Source organism: Sinocyclocheilus rhinocerous, unplaced genomic scaffold, assembly GCF_001515625.1.
Source record: "Sinocyclocheilus rhinocerous isolate Xijiao unplaced genomic scaffold, SAMN03320098_v1.1 scaffold168, whole genome shotgun sequence".
NCBI classification, from domain to species: domain Eukaryota; kingdom Metazoa; phylum Chordata; class Actinopteri; order Cypriniformes; family Cyprinidae; genus Sinocyclocheilus; species Sinocyclocheilus rhinocerous.
In genome coordinates this window covers 312,119-329,255 of record NW_015635532.1, presented here as the reverse complement: position 1 = coordinate 329,255, position 17,137 = coordinate 312,119, and the positions used below count along the sequence as shown (strand labels likewise).

Below are 17,137 nucleotides of genomic sequence, written 5' to 3'. Positions count from 1 at the left end.
AAAAGATGCTAGATTATAAGGATTATGGTCTGGCATAAAGTATCATACATCTATAAAGTATCATACATTTATAAATCACAAGTATATCATAAATACAATTCTATATAGTGAGCAAAGGCTATTGCTGAAATTTATAGCGCTTATAGGACAAAATATTCATGGGCAGGTCCCCATTTCCTGAGCCAAGTGTTCATGTTTGTCCTCCGATGATGTTAATTAATGAAAATGCTTTTCTTTTAAATTAAATTAAATTATATTTAATTATATTAAATTTTTAGATTTTAAATTTTAGATTCGCTTTTCAGTCACCTAGAAACCTCAAATATGTGTTTTCACTTTACAGTTAATTCCAGGACATTTCAAAATCAGAATATTTCCAGCTGTAAATTTTCAATGTGGTCATTAATACTCCTCTGTAAGTATCAATTTAATTAAAGGTAATCAGGCCCATCAATGGCTGATTCACATTTGCTTTCTGAAGTGAGGTTTTCTGGAGTTTATGCTTCATGTTTTCAGCAGTAGACACATTGTGTACAGTAACAGCTAAGCCTATGGGACGCCTGTCTATAACAGTTCATCAAGGTGTTTCTGTCGGGGAGCGAGGTGAGTGTTTTTGTTTTTTTCTATTCTGCTCTTTTAAGCTCAAATGACTCAGCATGAATATCCTGCTGAGACTACGCACTTGCAAATCAAAGACACAGTGATGTCTAAATGAACGGTTGCCATGAATCAGAGATGAACCTCTTGCATAAACTGCCATCCACCATGGGGAGTGGAATAAAAGTACAGGTTAGAACATTCACCTTGATGTGCACTTTCAATCACAACAGGAGTTACAACAGGAGGGATTATAAAATGCACTATGTATGCAGTGTATGAAGTCTGTAAAACTGAGAAAACATTCCCATGGACAGGGCATAGACACATGGAGCTGAATTGTGTTCAAATGTGAAAATGAAATGTAAAAAATAACATTTAAAATGCTAAAAAAAAACTTACAAAATTAGAAAGCTTACAGTTAATATTAGTTTAATTTAGTTTTATAATGCAAGGACAAGGACAATCATGTCTTATCAGATTTCTGAGCTGTAACATACTTTTATATAATCACATACAATTTTATAGTTCAAAATTGAAACAGAAATGATTTCAAACTGAAGGCTGTAACAGCTTTCATATAAGAAGATTTTTTTTAATTCTTGCCTACAGATGTGGTAGATACTGTAAGTTTTTTGAATGAGCATTCAAACTACAGGCATCCATGGCACATAAATGAAAGGCTTGCCGTTTAAATGTTAAAACGTATTACATTATTTGACAGATGAAATAGGCCTAGTTGCATTTGAATACTTATTATTAATAAATAATAATGATATTAAGCAAAAAAAAACTGAGTCATATAAACGATAAAACTTTTTTTTTTGTAAACATGACAATTGTATGCATATTTCCTTTCTTTTTAACCCCCGTCTCAACATCTGGTATCTACTGTACTGAAACACACACATTGAGATACTGAGTTTGCTTACATTTTTGTGCGACTAAACAGCGCCACCGCCTGTAAGCATTTAACGATCTGTGTGTGTTTGAGGTTTATGGATTCAGAATAAGGAAATAAGTAGCTATTGTTTGACTTTACCCTCCCCTTTATTGCCTGTTTTATACCTTTATTATTATTTGCGAAATTTAAAGACAAAAATAATGAGAATTCATTAAATTTTCATATACTCAAATAAACGACAAAAAAATGATAAAATAAAATAATGAAAAATTAAGTGGGAAAGATTAGGCTGAGGATTTGTGTACTTTAATGTATAAAATGTATAATACAAGAATTGTATGTGTGTGTGTGTGTGTGTGTGTGTATAGTATAGATAAAGGATTAGGTAATTTAATTTTTCAGGTTCTCAAATCAAATGACATCGGTATTTATTTTTACATTTACATTTTTTTTATTTTTAATTCATTCATTAATCAATTTAATTTTAGTTTCGCTTGGTGTACACATAATGATAAAGCAAATTATGGTGCAAATAAGGATTTTTATCATGTATGTGGGTGTGTGTTTGATGCGTCCTTCCTATTTCTTCATTGGCTGCGTTCCACTTCGCTTTTAGACACACACTGGCGAACTTCCCTAAGCGCTTCCCCTCGGGGGAATCCCCACTGCCATTTTGAAATGCGTTGACCGGGGATGCGAGTCTATGCGAGTCTACTTCACACTTGAGGCAGCTCCTCCACATACCACAATGCAACACAGTTGTGACGTCACCGCAGATCTAATTACCCACACCCCAAACAACTCTACGATATTTGAATTACTTTTAAATTATTTTAAACAGCCCAAACATACCTATAGACTCCAAAGCGGATTCCAATTGATCAAGGACTTATCGTGCAGCGTAATCAATGACGTACCTCCAAGTCAACGAGAGGGAGGGAAGTTAGCGAAGGAAGGGCACAAAAAAGCGAAGTGAAACGCAGCCAGTCTCTTTACAGCCAGCCAGTGAACCGGAAATCGGTAGAAGTGCGCCATCATGGCTAGGCCTACAGCATAGGCGGGATAGGAGGAGGCAGGTGCATACTTTGTGAAAGTCTTTTGTATGAAAACACCCGTCGCACGTATATGAACATACATTACATTTCAAGTCATGAATTAAATGTTTTGGGTGAGTTTTTGCAGACATGCAATAGTGTTCTGATGTTCCAGCAAACAGTTGTGACAATTGCACTTACAGTTTAGGCAGTGTTAAGACTGTTTCGAAAAATGTGCCAAAGTGATTGAGAAACACTGTAATTAGCATTACTATAAAAATAATAATATTATGGTTTTGATGCATGCTTGTATTTGAAATACAGTTGGTTATTTATTATTATTATTGATGATGTTGTTGTTTGTTTGTTTAATATTGTGATCCAGTCTTTCTACAAACTATACAGTTATCTAGAATGTCACTGCATGGTGTTGCAAGATTTTATACTTTTGGTCGCACACAGTTTTTCTCTTGACCATAGGTGTCATTAAATGCCATCTCAAAACATTTTAACAGGTTAAAATAAATGCATGAATTTATTTTACGTTGGATATTAACCTTGTATTTCTATTTTGGAGTATTTGTGGAGAATGTTTTCCTTGAAAATATATTGGATGATGCATCATCAACTTGTGTTAAAGTCATGTTTTAGTTTTCTACAATTTAGCAGTAAATCCACATCTGTTCATCCCCATTTTCTGTTTTACTGAGCATCCCAGCTGTCATATGATTTTTGCAGATGTTGTATAATTACAACTATATATGTTCTGCTTTAAAAAAAACAAAAACAATAATTATTATTAACAATTAAGAACATATATGTTCAGGCTCAGCCCCTCTCTACATCTGACATGCAGGTGGATGAATTGTTTGACGTGAGGCGCAGGAGATTGAAATGTAATTCCAGCCTGACTCACTGCGCGCCGCTGCTCTACTCCATCTGCTCATTGGTTCAAAAGTGGAGCAGCAAGGAAATATGGCCAGTAGTGGAATATAGCTTATGCATTTTAAAAACATAATGCAAAATACGGTGACATAACCCGCCCTGTGAGTTCAAACTGTACTAAACCTAAAAGAATAACTTCAATAAATGTATCATGTCTATTCAATTCACTCTCGAAGTGGAAATCGTTCCCACCTTTCCCCAGGACCTGACTCTGAAAAAAACATTAAGCAGATTTGTTTCAGGTAGAACTTTTTCATAGTTTGCTGTATTGTTTCATAGTTTCATATTGTGTAGTAGGCTTATAGAGAGAGTGAGCAGGAATAGGTCAGAGGAATATAGCTGGAAAAATATGGGTTATGATCAGGCAAGTGCTAGCACCCGCTTTAATATTGGAAAAGTATTCCAGCGCTGGAGAAACGTCAGAGAGCGGGAAGGCCTGAAAACAGACACCGGGGTTGCTTTATATTTGCTCCACACGTGAGGAAAATTGGGTTTGCTATGTTTCACATAACCAATATATGCTGTTGTTGTAATGTTAGTAACAGGCGAGCTGTCTGATGCGCGATCTGTTAGTCTTTGCCTGTGTTGCATGAATTTGGGGGCAGAGCAATGAAGGGAGGTGTGTGTTTTTTCGGGTGTCAATTTCAAATATCAAAAGTGTTTCTGAAATCATCGAGCAATTAGTCTTCTCTGGTCAGTTAGCCTATTAATAAGTTTTAAATTGAACATTTTTTACAGCGCTGTACATTCTAATGTCAGTAAACTTTACTTTGCCAGTTTACCTTTTCAATTGTAAGTTGGAGAGAGAATAGGGTATCGTTGTTGATATTTTGGTCCAGTTTTGTATTCTCATCAATGTAGTTATTAATATGGAATTAACTTCTAAATATATGTTAATTCTCAAGGCAGTTTATTTCACTTCAAACATAAAATGGCATTTCTATTTATGAGATAGAGTAGTGCGTGTCGCTGTCCATGGTCCTGCACAGTGAGTCTGGCTTTGAGTATTTATTATAATGCAGCTGTATACCGTTGTAGCATATTTGAAACTACATTACAGGAATTTGTGTTCTTGAGCATTGCTAAAGTATAGCACATTGAGGCAGGTCGTTTTGTGAAGTCATTTAGTTAATGTCATTTTCTTCATCCTGTCAAAGATGTGTTGATATATTATTTTCATTTAACTCGCGCATTGTCGCTGTTCAGCAGCAAAACGATAAATATATTGTGATCTGCTCTCCTCCGCCATATTCGTTATACCATGTGCAGGGTTTCCAGCTTGCCTTTTTATAAATCGTCAACAGTTATTCATTTTCTGATCGTTTGTACTTCTGCCTCATGCTTCAGATTTAATGTAGGCCTACGTTTACTTTTAAATACTGAGCTGTGATATGAAATCAAAAGATGTTGCGCTTCTTCTAAAGATATGAAATTGTTTGAAGTTGCAGCCATTCCCAGCACGAATCTCCCTCCAAGTTATGCAGTAAGTCTGTTGTGGATTATCCTGGATGGACTGATGAGAAAATGAGTGATTCGTTTCAGGTAAGGTTAATGATACGTTTATTTAATGCAATGGTGTAAATTTGAAAATGTAGCAAACGTTCATTGCTTTTGTTTTTGTACAGAAAACGGCCTAAAATGCTTTCTTTCTTTCTTTGTTTTCCCTCAGTGCTTTTGTATAAATGTATGAATACTTTGGGAGTATGTTAGTTCTGAAATTTAGCCTACATTGCTAACTACTTTAAGTACTTGATCTGTCTTTTATTCACAATTTGCAATCATGACACCCATGTGTGCCTTATTGATTTGAGCACAATTTTACTTTAAGTTTTCCCATGACTGGCTGATACTTTTGTTTCAGAGTGATTAAAATAGAAGAGAGAGAAATATAGAGAAGTAATTGTTCAGTTTTGAATTAATACACGTTTTCCTTTTCATTTTGTTTTTAAAACATTAAGTTACGCGTCCATATCCAGTTAAAGGCCCTGTCTCGTCTCACCTTGTCGATAGCAAAATGTATGCGCATTTAAATGTTTTATCAGGTGCATGTTTTATATTCCTGGCTTTGGTAGCTTTCACTCAAGCACAAGACTTCAAAAATGTAAAATGACTTTAATAGAAGCCTTTAATAAGCCTCTATCGGTTTTTGCTTTTTAATTATCTAGCACTATATATAGCCATGTTGTTGTTTTTATATCAACATCATATAATCAAGTGTTCTCCTTCACTATAAATAAGTTGTGAACGTTATGCAGTTTCAGTTATTCAGTTTAACTCACAGTGTCGCTGTTCACCAGTAAAATCATTTCATTCATATTGTACTTTACTCCACCCTGTTCCTGATGTCATGTTCAGGGCTTCCAGCTCGCATCGTAGGAAAAATCGTAGACATTGTGTCTCTCCAATCTTTTTTAGCATCTCATTTCCTAAATGTAGTTCACACCTATGTTTTCGCTTACATGTTGATTTCATATCAAGTCATTTTTGTTTTCTTTTTCCCCGATATGAATTTTAGAGGCATCGGTGTTGCTGGTGAGATGTTTGGCCTTTTGTTCTTCGTGCTGATGGCGCACACCGCTTATGGAGACGTGAGCTATTCTTTCCCGGAGGAGATGAAACGCGGATCTGTGATTGGAAATATAGCAAAGGATCTCGGACTCGATGTGAACAGACTGTCATCTCGTAAGGCTCGAATTGATACTGAAGGAAACAAAAAACGATACTGTGACATTAATCTGAATACTGGAGAACTGACCGTAGCGGAGAGAATCGACAGAGAGGGACTGTGTAATGAAAGAATTTCCTGTGCTCTTAATTTCGAAATAGTTCTAGAACACCCATTGGCGATACATCGTGTAACAATACAAATACAAGATATTAATGACAACACGCCAGCATTTCCTAAAGATATAATAAAGTTTGAGATAATCGAGATATCTGTGAAAGGCGCTCGGTTCCGCGTGAATGAGGCTCATGATGCGGACATAGGAAAGAATGGAGTACAAAGCTATTCGATTGAAAGGAATGAGCATTTTATTTTATCCGAAAGTACAAAGGCGGATGGTGGCAAAACTATTGAGTTAGTGTTAGACAAAGAGTTGGACCGTGAGCAACAAATTTAGCCGAATTTCCAGAACTGTGAAAGAATTATTTGATCTGAATGAGAATAGTGGAGAGATTAAAGTTAAAGGCCCCATTGATTTTGAGGAGGAAGTAAAATATGAGATGCTTATTGAGGGAAAGGATGGCTCTGGTCTTTCTTCAGACACTAAAATAATTATAGAAATTACAGATGTTAATGACAATGCCCCCATTGTAGTGGCATACCTGACCACGGGTTCGCGCACTAGTGACTTCAAGTTCATCAGATCTTATAATGAGGGCACGCTGACTGCTGACCTGACTCTGAAAAAGACTCAGTCTGCTGTGGATGATCTTGAAGGACTTGATGCAGCAATGAGTGATTCGTTTCAGGTAGGACTTGAGTATTACTTTAAAAATAATTTAGAGTATTTAATTTGTTTAAATTTAATATTTGTGTTTTCAATTGATTGCTTTCTTTGGCAATGTTCTTTTTTCTGAGCAGTTCACGTGGCTCTTTCAAATGCTTGATTGTAGACACATGAACAGGGTCAGTTTGGAGTTAGAAAATATTGATAGTTTATAGAAATGTTGAAAATGATTTTTTTTACACTTTTTCTGGTCATGTATGAGGTAGTTCTTTTTTGCCACTCTTTTGGACTTATTTTGGAGTCAAGCTGTAAAAGTTGTTTGTTAGTGATCATTTAAAGATTTCAAGGACATCTGTCTCATTCTTTTGACTAATGCTTTTGTCAAGCTCGTTAAAACATTTAATCAGTCATCAGTATATGTGTCCTTGTAGAGTCTGCCATTTGTAATTGTCTGCGAAAAAATATTGCTATTTAAGCAGTTTTACTTATCTATTTATATGTCATCTTTCTGTGCAGTTAGTTTAGAATGAGAATTAAGTTCATATGTGAGTAACATTTTCTTGAGAGAAATCTTTTAAACGTCCTTTTAATCTGATTGGAAATGGCATAGGACAGGTTTTCCGTGTTGCTGTCCATGGTGCTGCACTGCCATTTACTACTTGTTTGACTATTTTGTTTGTATAGATCTCTATCCTTCCTTGTTTGTTTGTTTGTTTGTTTGATTGGTTGATTGATTGAATTTGAATAGCACACATACTGTGTGTTACTTATTTATCTCTTGCACTTAAGAGAATGTTGCTGCTGGCTTTAATTTTGCTACACAGTTACATAACAATAAAATAATTTGCTGAACACAACACGCATTCTTTATATGTTCTAACAATTAATTCTGTCTGATAAGAATGTCATGCAGTTTCTTATTTTAACTCACAGTGTCGCTGTTCACCTGCAAAACAATGTGTGTTTTCAGTACACATTTCTCCACCCTGTTTATGATGTCATACGCAGGGCTTCAAGCTCCTCTTTTTGTAGAAAATCGTCGACGGCGACTGATTGCCTGATGTCGTGTACTTTTCTCATTTTTTTCTGATTTTTTACTTTTTTTTCAATTACATAATTTTTTTTTATTGCTGGATTTAATTTTTGCTTAATACCTGAAGCACTACAAAGGTGTCGCGTTGCTTGTGAGATGTTTGGCTTTTTGTTCTTCGTGCTGATGGCGCACACCGCTTATGGAGACGTGAGTTATTATTTTAAGGAGGAGATGAAACGCGGATCTGTAATTGGACATATAGCAAAGGATCTCGGACTCGATGTGAACAGACTGCCATCTCGTAAGGCTCGAATTGACACTGAAGGTAACAGAAAACGATACTGCGACATTAATCTGAATACTGGAGAACTGACCGTAGCAGAGAGAATCGACAGAGAGGGACTGTGTGGAAAGAAAGCCTTATGTGTCATAAACCAGGAGCTCGTCCTTGAAAGCCCTCTAGAACTGTATCGCTTCATTATAAATATTGAAGACATAAATGATAATTCACCACAGTTCACAGAGAATGTCGTTAAATTCGAAATACAGGAATCAGCAGTCAAAGGATCTCGCTACTTATTAGATGAGGCCCATGATGCCGATATTGGTCTTAATTCTGTGCAATCATATACACTTCAAAACAATGAACACTTTATTCTAAATATACTAACCAGAGAAATTGGAAGAAAATATGGTGAGCTCGTGCTGAATAAAGAGTTGGATCGTGAGCAGCAGAAAGAGGTGACATTAATTCTCACTGCGGTAGACGGCGGGACTCCACCGAGATCAGGTACTGTAGCCATATACATCACTGTGCTGGATGCTAATGATAATGCTCCAGTATTTAGTCAGGATATCTATAAAGTCAGTCTGCCTGAAAATGCTCCTGTAGATACTGTAGTGGTGACAGTGAGCGCTACTGATGCTGACCAGGGACAAAATGGAGAAGTGACATATGCGTTTAGTCATTTATCCGAAATTGTCCGGCAATTATTTTACCTTGATACAATGTCTGGAGAGATTAAACTTAAGGGACTCATGGATTTTGAGGAGGGGAATTCAATCGAACTGCCGATTCAAGCTAAAGATGGTCAAGGGTTAGCCAGTCATTGTACAGTAATAATAGATGTTATTGATATCAATGATAACGCTCTTGATGGAGCTGTAGCCATTCCCAGCGCGTATCTCCCTCCAAATTACGCAGAGGTGGAGGGCGCGGGAACTCTCCGCAGCGCTTACAATTATGACGCATACCTGACCACGGGCTCGCGCACTAGTGACTTCAAGTTCATCAGATCTTATAATGAGAGCACGCTGACTGCTGACCTGACTCTGAAAAAGACTCAGTCTGCTGTGGATGATCTTGAAGGGCTCGACGCGGAAATGAGTGATTCGTTTCAGGTAGGAGTTACCAAGTCTTTCTTTTTAAAATGCACTTTATTATTTGACTTACAGATTATGTGTTTGTGTTTTAAATTTACTGTTTTCTTTGGCAGCAGACTCTGTTAACGAAATATTTAGGGTCTTTCATGTGTTTTATTGCAAACAAGTGAGTGCCGTTTTGAAGTCAGAGAAGTACCTGAGTTAAGATGTATTTATCCATCCATTCCTCCATCCATCCATCCTTCCTTCCTTCCTTCCTTCTTTCCTTCGTCAGGTAGCCAGTTGTAAGTCATGGGGCATACTGCACGAATCTATGCGTTTTTACTTGTTTTGTATTCTTTTTCACATTAGCTATTTTGGATTCTAAGAGGTTACATTTGTTTGGTGATGTTTAGAGGAAAGTAATCAAATTTGTCTCATTTTGTTAACTAATCATCACGTTTATTTTAGCAATTTTGGTATGGTCATTTTGGGTGTTCGTATGGATTCTGATATTTTTCATTGAATCAGTTCTAAAATGTTGATATTTTAAGTAGATTTATGTTTCTTTGATCCTTGTCTCCTTACTCCTTTATATGCTGATAATTTATCAATGGAATTAAACTCAGATGTCAGTAACATTCCATTCAGTGAAATATTGCAAACGTCTTTTTAGTCGACTTGGTAGTGACATAGGGCAGGATTTATTTGGCTGTCTGTGGTGCTGTACTGGCATTTGGTCGTAGTATTTGTTTTCTTTTTTCCTTTTACGTTATAATAGCTCGTACCACTCTATCTTGCCATGGCTTTCTTTCAATACCTTTCATCATGTGTTCGTGTTTCTCTATCACTCTTCAGAGAATGTTGCTGCTGGCTTTTGTTTTGCTGAATGATGTTAAATGTACAGCGCGTGTTCTTTGTATGATCCTATTCCGAGATTTAATCCTGTCAGAAATGTCAATATTATGCAGTTTCTTTATTGTGACTCATAGTGTCGCTGTTCACCTGCAAAACCATGTGTGTCTTCAATAGACATCTCTCCACCCTGCTTATGGTGTCATACACTGGATTTCAAGCTCGTCTTGTTAGAGAAATCGTCGACGGTGACAGAAGAATTGTATATCAGGGATTGAGCTTAGATTTCTAAATTCATTCGTACATTAATGTTTTCGTTTACATGTTAATAGATGTATTTCTGGATTTAATTTTTGATCAACTTGTCAAGCACTACAAAGGTTTTTTTCCTGCTGTAGAAATGTTTGGCCTTTTGTTCTTCGTACTGATGGCGCACACCGCTTATGGAGACGTGAGCTATTCTTTTCCGGAGGAGATGAAACGCGGATCTGTGATTGGAAATATCGCAAAAGATGTTGGGCTCGATGTGAACAGACTTTCATCTGGTAATGCGCGCATTGATACGGAAGGAAACAGAAAACGATACTGTGACATTAATTTGAATACTGGAGAACTGATCGTAGCGGAGAGAATCGACAGAGAGGGGCTTTGTGGAAAGAAAGCTTCATGTGTTATAAAACAGGAGCTCGTTCTGGAAAATCCTTTAGAGCTGCATCGCTTTATTCTCAATATTGAGGACATAAATGATAATTCACCTTCATTCAAACAAACTTTAATACATTTCGAAATAAGGGAATCAACAGACAAAGGTTCTCGTTATTTATTAGATGAGGCCCATGAAGCGGATATTGGTATGAATTCAGTGCAGTCATATAAACTTGACAGCAATGCACATTTCCTTTTAAACGTAGTTACTCGGGAAAATGGAAGGAAATATGGAGAGCTTGTATTGGATAAAGAGTTGGATCGTGAGAAGCAGAAAGAGGTGACATTAATTCTCACTGCGGTAGACGGCGGGACTCCACCGAGATCAGGTACTGTAGCCATATACATCACTGTGCTGGATGCTAATGATAATGCTCCAGTCTTTAGTCAGGCCGTTTATAAAGTCAGTCTGCCTGAAAATTCTCCTGTAGATACTTTAGTGGTGACAGTAAGTGCATCAGATATTGACGAAGGACATAATGGAGAGGTGACGTATGAATTTGGACATTTATCTGAAACCCACCAGAAAACATTTTCGCTGGATGCATTGTCTGGTGAGATTAAACTAACGGGGCTTCTTGATTATGAAGAAGAAAGCTCAGTTGAATTGCCAGTTCAAGCTAAAGATGGACAAGGGTTAGCCCGTTATTCTACTGTGGTAATTGAAGTTGTTGATCTCAACGATAATGCCCCTATAATTATGGTTAAATCTCTTAAAATCCCGATTCCCGAGAATGCGTTACCCGGTACAGAGGTTGGCATCATTAATGTGCAGGACAGAGACTCTGAGAATAACGGACAGGTGCGCTGCTCCATTCAGCAAAACGTCCCATTTAAACTCGTACCTTCAATCAAAAATTACTATTCTCTGGTGACCACAGGTGAATTAGACCGCGAGCTGCTCTCTGATTATAATATTACAATTACTGCTACTGATGAGGGCTCTCCGCCTTTATCTTCCACTAAGAACATTCACTTGACTGTAGCTGACGTGAATGATAATCCACCTGTATTTCAGGAGCAGAATTACAGAGCTCATGTGCAAGAAAATAACAAACCGGGCTCCTCTATTTGTTCAGTATCAGCTACAGACCCGGACTGGAGACAGAATGGCACTGTAGTTTATTCTCTGTTGTCCTCTGATGTCAATGGCGCACCGATGTCCTCTTTTCTATCCGTTAACGGAGACACCGGGGTCATTCATGCAAATCAGTCATCAGTATTTGTGTCCTTATAGAGTCTGCCATTTGTAATTGTCTGCGATAAAATATTGCTATTTAAGCAGTTTTACTTTTCTATGTATACGTCGTTTTTCTTTGCAGTTAGTTTAGAATGAGAATTAAGTTCATATGTGAGTAACATTATCTTGAGAGAAATCTTTTAAACGTTCTTTTAATCTGATTGGAAATGGCATAGGACAGGTTTTCTGTGTTGCTGTCCATGGTGCTGCACTGCCATTTACTACTTGTTTGACTATTTTATTTGTATAGATCTCTATCCTTCCTTCCTTGTTTGTTTGGTTGATTGATTTGGAATAACATACATACTGTGGTCTTCTTTATCTCTTGCACTTAAGAGAATGTTGCTGCTGGCTTTAATTTTGCTACACAGTTACATAACAATAAAATAATTTGCTAAATACATCACGCATTCTTTATATGTTCTAACACTTAATTCTGTCTGATAAGAATGTCATGCAGTTTCTTGTTTTAACTCACAGTGTCGCTGTTCACCTGCAAAACAATGTGTGTTTTCAGTACACATTTCTCCACCCTGTTTATGATGTCATACGCAGGGCTTCAAGCTCTTCTCGTTACAGAAAATCGTCGACAGCGACTGATTGCCTGATATACCTAGTGTACTCCTCTCGATTTTTCTGAATTTAATTTTACATTTGTCGTCTTGTACATTTTCATTGTTTTGTTGTTGGATTTAATTTTTGTTTACTATCTGAAGCACTACAAAGGTTTCGCGTTGCTGGTGAGATGTTTGGCTTTTTGTTCTTCGTGCTGATGGCGCACACCGCTTATGGAGACGTGAGTTATTATTTTAAGGAGGAGATGAAACGCGGATCTGTAATTGGACATATAGCAAAGGATCTCGGACTCGATGTGAACAGACTGCCATCTCGTAAGGCTCGAATTGACACTGAAGGTAACAGAAAACGATACTGCGACATTAATCTGAATACTGGAGAACTGACCGTAGCATAGAGAATCGACAGAGAGGGACTGTGTGGAAAGAAAGCCTTATGTGTTATAAACCAGGAGCTCGTCCTTGAAAGCCCTCTAGAACTGTATCGCTTCATTATAAATGTTGAAGACATAAATGATAATTCACCACAGTTCACAGAGAATGTCGTTAAATTCGAAATACAGGAATCAGCAGTCAAAGGATCTCGCTACTTATTAGATGAGGCCCATGATGCCGATATTGGTCTTAATTCTGTGCAATCATATACACTTCAAAACAATGAACACTTTATTCTTAATGTACTAACCAGAGAAAATGGAAGAAAATATAGCGAGCTCGTGCTAAATAAAGAGTTAGATCGCGAGCGACAGATAGAGGTGACATTAATTCTCACTGCTGTAGACGGCGGGACTCCACCGAGATCATGTACTGTAGACATACACATCACTGTGCTGGATGCTAATGATAATGCTCCAGTATTTAGTCAGGCCGTTTACAAAGTCAGTCTGCCTGAAAATGCTCCTGTAGATACTGTAGTGGTGACAGTGAGCGCTACTGATGCTGACGAGGGACAAAATGGAGAAGTGACATATGCGTTTAGTCATTTATCCGAAATTGTCCGGCAATTATTTTTCCTTGATACAATGTCTGGAGAGATTAAACTAAAGGGACTCATGGATTTTGAGGAGGAGAATTCAATCGAACTGCCGATTCAAGCTAAAGATGCCCAGCGCGTATCTCCCTCCAAATTACGCAGAGTTGGAGGGCGCGGGAACTCTCCGCAGCGCTTACAATTATGACGCATACCTGACCACGGGCTCGCGCACTAGCGACTTCAAGTTCATCAGATCTTATAATGAGGGCACGCTGACTGCTGACCTGACTCTGAAAAAAACCTCTTTGGATGATCTTGAAGGGCTTGAAGCAGAAATTAACGATTCGTTTCAGGTAGGAATACTGGGTTTTTTTTATGATTTGATTAACAGATTTAATAGATTTGTTTTTTGAAAAATGTTACGTGGCTCAGTCTCATTTGTTTGTACATTAATATTTTAGAGGATCAGTTTGATGTCTAATAAGTAGCTAATTTAAGTAGTGTTTTATATATTTTGCACTGGTTCTGTTTGCAGAAGTATTGTTCATCACCCGCGATTTAAGCTTAGTAGAAAAGGCATATTTCTTTTTGCTGTCCATGGTGCTGTGCAGGCTCTCAGTATCTGTTGCTGCAGGGATTTGCCCTTACATTGTGGGTCTACATACAGTCTTTTTTTCTCTATCTCTCAAATAAATGGTCTTTAATTGAGTTTGTACTCTTAAATCCTACGAGAACGACTCGTTGTGCCAGACCCTTGATATTAAGTTATTTCATGTGCATCAAAATGTCCAAGTTATATCCAAGTTTTGCTATTTGTTAGAGCTACTGGAGTTTCATTAGTGAACTTTTAATGTTTCTTGATTTGACTGCTGTCATTGACAGCAGTCTCTTTAGAATAGCAAGATAATGTGGCTCATCCAATGAACATTTCTGAATTTCAATTTAAAGTCTGAATAGTAGTTCAATTATAGTCCAATTCATACATTTTTTTCTGTATGATCAGTCTTAAGTCATGTTTCGCGAGTCATGTATTTGAGTTATTATTCTTTTTTTCTACGCTATAGCTAATGTTTTGGATTCAGAGAGCTTACAGTTAGCCTCTTTGTTGAAGAACTTTACAAATGAATAAATCTGAAATCTGGCTCGTGCTGTTGACTAGCCGTTTTGTCAAACACATTTTAACGTTTTTGTCTTACATCAGTTTGTTTGTATAAGGATTCGGATTTATGTAATCGAATCAAAAAAAAAATGTTGCTGTTTTTGTAATTTTGCCTTTTTCTTATCGATGTCTCTTTTATGTGAATTTTGTCTTATAAAAACATTTAAATTCCGATGTCAGTTCAGTAATTTTTAAGCGACCTTTTAGTCGGAATGGATATAGCACAGAGCAGGTTTTCCTGTTGCTGTCTATGGTGTTGCCCGGGCAGTTACTCTTGGTGTTTGTGTTTTTTTCTTTTAGAAACTGTAGGCCTCTTTATCGCGTTTTTTTTTTAAGTACCATAAATCCTGTGGTTTTTATTATCTCCCACTCATCAGTGAATGTCACTGCTTGGTTTTTGCTTCACAAAATAATTTTAGGTATATACCAAGTTCGGTGTATGTTACAGGACTTAACCCTGTCAGAGATATGTACATCATGCAATTTCTTAATTTTAGCTCATGGTGTCGCTGTTCACCTGCGAAACCATGCGTGCATTCAGTTCACATTTCCCCACCCTGCTTGTGATGTCATGCATAGGGCTTCAGCTTGTCTCGTAATAGAAAATCATCGACGTTGACTGCCTCATATGCTGTACTTCTGTTTGCTTCTCTAAAATTAGATTTGCATCTGTTTTTTTTTATTTGTTTATCGTTGTGTTGCTGGATTTAATTTCTCAGGGATTTTAAAGGTTGAGTTGCTGGTGAGATGTTTGGTCTTTTGTTCTTCTTGCTGATGGCGCACACCGCTTATGGAGACGTAAGCTATTCTTTTCCGGAGGAGATGAAACGCGGATCTGTGATTGGAAATATAGCAAAGGATCTCGGGCTCGATGTGAACAGACTGTCATCTCGTAAGGCTCGCATTGATACTGAAGGTAACAGAAAACGATACTGTGAAATTAATATGAGTACTGGGGAACTGATCGTAGCGGAGAGAATCGACAGAGAGGAGATTTGCGGGGACAGGTTTTCATGTGTTTTAAAATTTGAGGTCATGCTAGAAGATCCATTAGAGCTGCACCGTGTTTCAGTTCAAATCCAGGATATAAACGACAATTCGCCCGTTTTCTCAAAGGAGTTGATCACATTTGAAATCACAGAGTCTGCTGAAAGAGGCTCTCGCTATCGTTTGAATGTGGCTCATGATGCTGATATAGGACATAAAGCAATTCAGAGATACAGTCTACAGAAGAATGACAATTTTCAACTGAGTATAAATTCAAATGTAGACGGAGAAAAAAAAATCGAATTACTGCTAGAAAAAAAGTTGGATCGTGAGCAGCAGCAGGAGGTAACATTAATTCTTACTGCGGTAGACGGCGGGACTCCACCGAGATCAGGTACTGTAGCCATACACGTCACTGTGCTGGATGCTAATGATAATGCTCCAGTCTTTAGTCAGGACATCTATAAAGTCAGTCTGCCTGAAAATTCTCCTGTAGATACTTTAGTGGTGACAGTGAGCGCTACTGATGCTGACGAGGGACAAAATGGAGAAGTGGCGTATGAGTTCAGTCGTATCTCTGATAGAGCTAGAAAGCTTTTTTATTTGAATCCAAATAGAGGTGAAATTCGGATTACAGGTGCACTTGATTTCGAGGACGAAGCCGTTTACGAAATATTTGTTGAAGGAAAAGATGGATTTGGTTTTTCCAGTGATGTTAAAGTTGTGATAGAACTTACAGATGTTAATGACAATGCTCCTGAGTTACGAGTGAAATCTTTGCGTAGCCCTATTCCCGAGAATGCGTTACCCGGTACAGAGGTTGGCATCATTAATGTGCAGGACAGAGACTCTGAGAATAACGGACAGGTGCGCTGCTCCATTCAGCAAAACGTCCCATTTAAACTCGTACCTTCAATCAAAAATTACTATTCTCTGGTGACCACAGGTGAATTAGACCGCGAGCTGCTCTCTGATTATAATATTACAATTACTGCTACTGATGAGGGCTCTCCGCCTTTATCTTCCACTAAGAACATTCACTTGACTGTAGCTGACGTGAATGATAATCCACCTGTATTTCAGGAGCAGAATTACAGAGCTCATGTGCAAGAAAATAACAAACCGGGCTCCTCTATTTGTTCAGTATCAGCTACAGACCCGGACTGGAGACAGAATGGCACTGTAGTTTATTCTCTGTTGTCCTCTGATCTCAATGGCGCACCGGTGTCCTCCTTCCTATCCATTAACGGGGACACCGGGGTCGTTCATGCCGCGAGGTCGTTTGATTACGAACAGCTGAAAAGTTTCAAAGTGCT

General features: G+C 37.7%; 3 protein-coding genes and 2 pseudogenes across 3 annotated transcripts in view; all 5 read left to right on the top strand.

Annotated features, from left to right (window-relative positions):
* The first annotated feature begins 5,862 nt into the window (after positions 1–5,862).
* LOC107747116 (protocadherin gamma-C3 pseudogene) lies at positions 5,863–6,602 on the top strand (annotated as a pseudogene).
* A 1,546-nt stretch (positions 6,603–8,148) lies between these two features.
* Positions 8,149–9,518, top strand: LOC107747115 (protocadherin beta-15-like). Its single transcript, XM_016561541.1, has 2 exons — positions 8,149–9,366; positions 9,462–9,518. Exons 1-2 carry the CDS (start codon positions 8,149–8,151, stop codon positions 9,516–9,518), a joined length of 1,275 nt encoding a protein of 424 aa, XP_016417027.1.
* Positions 9,519–10,442: 924 nt separating this feature from the next.
* On the top strand, positions 10,443–12,124 carry LOC107747114 (protocadherin beta-15-like). The gene has a single exon (XM_016561540.1). It carries the CDS (start codon positions 10,505–10,507, stop codon positions 12,122–12,124), a length of 1,620 nt encoding a protein of 539 aa, XP_016417026.1. The 5' UTR covers positions 10,443–10,504.
* A 775-nt stretch (positions 12,125–12,899) lies between these two features.
* On the top strand, positions 12,900–13,880 carry LOC107747113 (protocadherin gamma-C3-like; annotated as a pseudogene).
* Positions 13,881–15,575: 1,695 nt separating this feature from the next.
* The window catches only part of LOC107747112 (protocadherin gamma-A2-like), a 7,230-nt gene continuing 5,668 nt past the window's right edge, over positions 15,576–17,137 (top strand). Inside the window, exon 1 of the mRNA XM_016561538.1 lies at positions 15,576–17,098. Coding sequence (XP_016417024.1) covers positions 15,582–17,098 — 1,517 coding nt within the window. The 5' untranslated portion in view covers positions 15,576–15,581. The remainder of the gene's footprint in view (positions 17,099–17,137) is intronic.